At 35.5% G+C, this 5,270-nt stretch overlaps 1 protein-coding gene across 1 annotated transcript in view; it reads right to left on the reverse strand.

Moving 5' to 3' along the window:
• The window catches only part of LOC106465187, a 19,130-nt gene extending 16,341 nt beyond the window's left edge, over positions 1-2,789 (reverse strand). The window contains exon 1 of the mRNA XM_013925392.2: positions 2,711-2,789. Within this exon, the coding sequence (XP_013780846.1) occupies positions 2,711-2,789 (79 nt within the window). The remainder of the gene's footprint in view (positions 1-2,710) is intronic.
• Positions 2,790-5,270: the final 2,481 nt, after the last annotated feature.

Below are 5,270 nucleotides of genomic sequence, written 5' to 3' on the forward strand. Positions count from 1 at the left end.
ACAAATGGTTGTTGTGTGTACATACCATAGTTATTTTTCTAATTATCTAAATCTTGAATACCCAAAGTGTGAATTATTTTTTATGGATTTTTGTTTGTGGTACCATTCAATAGATGGCATCACATTGTATTTATTATTTTGGTCACATACATGTTTAGAGGCATATATATAACACACACACTACATCCATTATAGTAAGATATCAGGGAATGGGGAAGAAAAGAGAGGCTCATGCAGCAAGGTAGCCTGAGAGTCAGCAAAAACAAATGAATAAAGAGAAATAATGTCACATACCTATCCAATCAAAGTGGCAAAGAACAAACTATGGTTACCTGGTCTTCATTGGGAAGAAAAGAACCAGAAGGCCTAAGATTCAGCAAAAACAAATGGAGAAGGAGAAAGAATGATATATACTTTTGAAATCAAAGCAGCACAGGACGAATGTTATCATTTTCCAACACTGAAAATGTATTTTCAACAGGTACTTAACCTCCTCTCATCCATAGCTATCTCGACCTACATTTGCCCTCTAGGCATTGGTAAATCTTATGAACAGTGCACCAGTCTTTTATACCCCTATATTTTTTGCATCAATGCAGCAACATGTGTTGATCATGCGACCACCCTCCACCAATCCCTTTGCACCCTCTATACTACTGCAGGTAGCAACCTCTACCATTGTAGCACAATCCCGACTTTTGAGAATTGGCATATACAAAATAGAAAACACCGAGTGGGGAGGAAGAGTGAGAAGTGGGTGAAAGGAGGTAAGTACTTATTGGAAATACAGTGTTAGAAAATGTTAACTTCTGAAACAGTACTACCTCCGCTCCCCCATAGCTAGAATCCCATATTGGAAAAGAGGAAGACCGGTGAAAGCACAAACAACAAGTAGACAAGTGGAGAGCAACCACTATGAAGAAAAAAGCAGGTATGCAACTATTGAAATAAGAGGCACACCTGAGGCGTATAGCACTACTTGTGGAAAAGTTTTGCTCTTCACCCAGTAAAGAAGAGAATATGTGACTACAGCTAGAGGACCATATATGAATAGGTCAAGTGCAGTTTGCTCGAGCAGAAAACAACCAGAGGAAGCTCCTTGGGATACAACGTATTATTCCAAGTGTGGTCCAAGAACAAAAACAACATGAAAGCACCTTGCAGAAGTTTGTAAAATCAACAAGTGCAATCTGCCCAGGCAAAAACATCCAAGTGAAGCACCTTGGATTTAGAGCAAGATAGCCAAGTGAGGTCCATCCAGGGAAAGCCCCTTGGTATATATTGGATTATGTCAAATGCAGTTAGTCAGGGCAAAAACATCCAGGGGAAGCATCATAGATTGATATCAAGATAGCTGAGGTCCATCCAGGTAAAAACATCCGGGGGATACCCCTTGGTATACATTGGATTATGTCAAGTGTGGTCCATCTGGACAGAAAACATCCAGTGGAAGCACCTTGCAAAATAGACATAGTGCCATAATATGTGTATAATAGGGAGCTCAACCAAAATGGGAATTGGAGAGGACCCCCAAATGAATAAGGTATTGAGTGGGACTGAGAAAGGACTTCTCCATCCTAAGGAGAAACCCTACCCGAGAAGACTCCGAAAGAAGGAAGCAGGTATGATTGACAGATTGGGCTCAGGAAGAGGTGATCAGGAGCCAGTCATCCATGTAATGATGAGTCCAAAGACCCAATGAATGAAGATGGCAAGCAAAGGCACGGACTATCTGATAGAGCACATAAGGAGCCGAGGCAAGACCAAAAGGTAGTACACAGAAATGATGAACTGAAGATAACGACACGAGTCCTGGGCAATGAGGATATGAAAATAAGCATCTATCACATCAAATTTGGTCATCCAAAGACTCGAGGAAAGAATCCACTGAAGAAAGAGGTAGGATGAATCCATGGTGTGTCCAGAAAGGCATTTAACCAGGATAGACCGATAAGAGGTCTCCAATCTTCCATCTTTTTTTGAGAACAACAAACAAATGGGAGTAAAAACCCCGACGAACAGGCAACATTCTACAGTACCCTTGTGAAGAAGATCGAGAACTGACTCCACTAGATGACTGGACAAGACATGATCATGAAGAGGAGGAAAAGAAACTGGGGAAACTTGACAAACAAATACTTATACATACAATAATACTATATAATTAATAATCTAATGCATGTAGAAAAGTTGAAATATGTATAACTTTTAACACCTGTTTACAGCTAGTTCTTTTAATATTATTTTGCTTCAGTCTTTCACAATTTCGGATCACATCCAAAATAAGGATTATTAAGACTTACAACGTCACGAAAATAACAATTAACATTATGGTTGATGTACCAAAGAATGTTTTTATACTTATAGACTAAAGTTTTCAAAAGGTTTTATAAATTTAATTGACACGGTTATTTATTAATGAGCTACAGTACAACTTACAGATGATTGAAATTGAACTAAGTTGTAGGCCTATCTAAATTCTAAGTATCTTGTAACTAAATACAAGTAAAGTAAACTGTAAAACTAAAAGCATTAAATCAATGGTACATTGGTAGGTCCTAGATATGCTTTTGATTTTGTCTATTTTTGTAATATTCTGATCACAATACATTTTTAAGAAATCAAAAGAGGAAGCAAAGACACAGAATTTTGGGTTAATTCATCAGTTTCCTTTATTAATTTGTACTTGTAAGGTTATAGTTGGGCTTACCACTGGTACTTGACGACTTAAAAGTTGAAACAGGTGTTTGTTCGGCTGAACATTTAAATTTACCTGTCTCCTCCGCCATTGCAACAACTAGAACGCCATCTATATAATTTAAATGATTAACGGAAATGTTGAATAAACAAACTATTAATTAACATGCAAACTTATTTGTGCTATGAATTAATAAACTATTTGACTTAAAGATTTCTACCTTAAGTAAACTGCGCGCGCGCGCACACGCACACACACAAATTTAGTCAAATATTGTGGAGATTTTGATGGAAACTTTATCATGGAAGAGAGAACTCAGTCGGAAGTGCTAAAAAGTTTTACAGGTGTTTCTACTGATAAAATTGAAGAAGAGACTCTCAAGCTGTAGAGACAAAAATATTTTACCAAAAATTACATTTGTTCTGAACAAAACGTCGTTGTTCTGTACAAGTACAGAAACTTTCTTTGAATAGAGCTCACACTGGTGTAATTTCTGATGGCTGGAATACTGAGAATATTTGAAACCATTATTTGACAAAATCTTTGTGTGTGTCTGTTTATATTTGGCGAATCTTTGGACCAATAATTGCAAAATCTGGCATGTACAGTTAGGAATCTCACAGAGTGAGTCTTTCTTGTGTGTTATAATCTCTATGTCTTTCTTGTGTGTTAGCTAGTTATCTCTATTTTGAAAAAGAAAGTCTAGGGAAGTCTACGAAAAACAGACTTATCGAACTCTTATGGTAGTAGCATAAAGTTATTTATAAAAGCATGCTTTTAAACTGTGATTGTTGTTTTTAACTTGTGTCTAGTCTCTTTCCTTTCTTTGAACTCTGTTGAGTTCGGAGATTTCAGATTTTTGCGTGTGTTACATTTTTACTCAGGCTTTCAGTTATTCTGCGAAACCTACCCAATAATTCTAAGGAGAAACAATGCAATTGAAAGTACTGTTGCGTCAGCGAGGTCACGTGACTAGTATCACGCCACATCCTTCTTGAACCTTCGTGAATTGTCGGGAGACTACTAGATTGGGGTAGTCTTGTATATATAAGACGGTCACAAAGTGACGGCAACAATGTGTGTAATTGAACTGAGTATTGTTGAGCACGAGCACGTGAGACGTTCATTGAGAATTATAGCGTTTGTTATAGAGCGACTGTTGAAATTAAGTGTATTGCAAAATTGTATTCAGAAAGAATAAACCAGTTTTATTTAAGAAAGGACTTCTATCGGTAAAGTTTCTTCGGAAAGAATTTTTACGGAAAATTAACTAACGAACGGAGACGTAACAGTACATTTTGAAAAAGGGAAATAATACTTCGTGGATTTATTTCTTAGGATTCTAAATGTGCGTGCAAAAAGGTGGAACATTATTTTGAGTACCAATGCTCTAAAGGAATATATCGTAATGTAACGGGTGTGTGGTCAGCCTGTTGACTTAATTGTTGGGTTCGACTTTACACTCGTTACAAAGAAATTTATTTGGATTTTGGGTCATGCTGTCACAAGCGGAGTACACAAGCTATCAACTAGAGGAGGTATATGTGTGGAATAAAGAACTCACACAGAGACAATGGAATACAAATCCAATGACTTATTTATTCATACACTGTTGAGCATTTCATCTATATCGAAACTCTCAAGGTTATCTCGAAATTACACTAACTCTAAATCATTGAATTTTTCTTTTTCAAGATCTAGGTGTTCATTAATAAGGCCTTCTATTATTTTCAGCAACATAGACACAACATTAGTTATCATCTAAATTAACACGAGAAATCCTCTTAGTCATAATCTGTATAACTGTACTAACAATTATTTTAATATAACTTTAAGTAATTCCTCTTTAAGCATTTCTTTAGTAAAGTTAATGTTCTTCACTTTTCTGTCTTTATACATTATTGAACCTTAAATCTTTCGACACGGGGTCGGTCAATTTGACCGAGTCACGTGACCTCCTGTACTCGTTTAAAGTTGACATAAATTTAATACTTATAACTCTCTATAAATATTGGGTATATCTTCACGAATTTTGACAGTCTTTCAGTTAATATCACAAGTCTTTCACATAAAAAACGTCATATTTCTTAGTAAAGTATTTCTAATAAAATAAAATAAAGTTTTGTCCATGAATATATTGAGTATTTGTTTTGAATAGTCCGTGTGCAATGTAATTTTCATGTTAAAATTAAAAATACTTTTCGTTATCTCAAATTTCCTTTGTGTAATCCCTAAAACATCCTAAATGCATTTCAGACGTTTTTTTCTTCACTAAATTCTTATAGTTTTTATGTTATTTACTTTACCCTATCTCAAAACGGGATCGGTCAATTCGACCGACCTCGTAACCACAAAAAAATCGAAATAAATCTAAGTTAACTTTCTTTTCTTTCTAGAATGACTTCATATTGTAACCTGAAACTACATTCTTTTATCCTAAGTAGCTCTTAGTTCGTAACATTATACATATATTTATAATTAAATTTTATTGTTTTATTGCCGTATGAACTGTGTCTAACTGCTATCCCCTAATACGTTTAATTTCGTACATTTTCGAGGGGTGATGGATAAA

Source organism: Limulus polyphemus, unplaced genomic scaffold (assembly GCF_000517525.1).
Source record: "Limulus polyphemus unplaced genomic scaffold, Limulus_polyphemus-2.1.2 Scaffold1862, whole genome shotgun sequence".
NCBI lineage: Eukaryota > Metazoa > Arthropoda > Merostomata > Xiphosura > Limulidae > Limulus > Limulus polyphemus.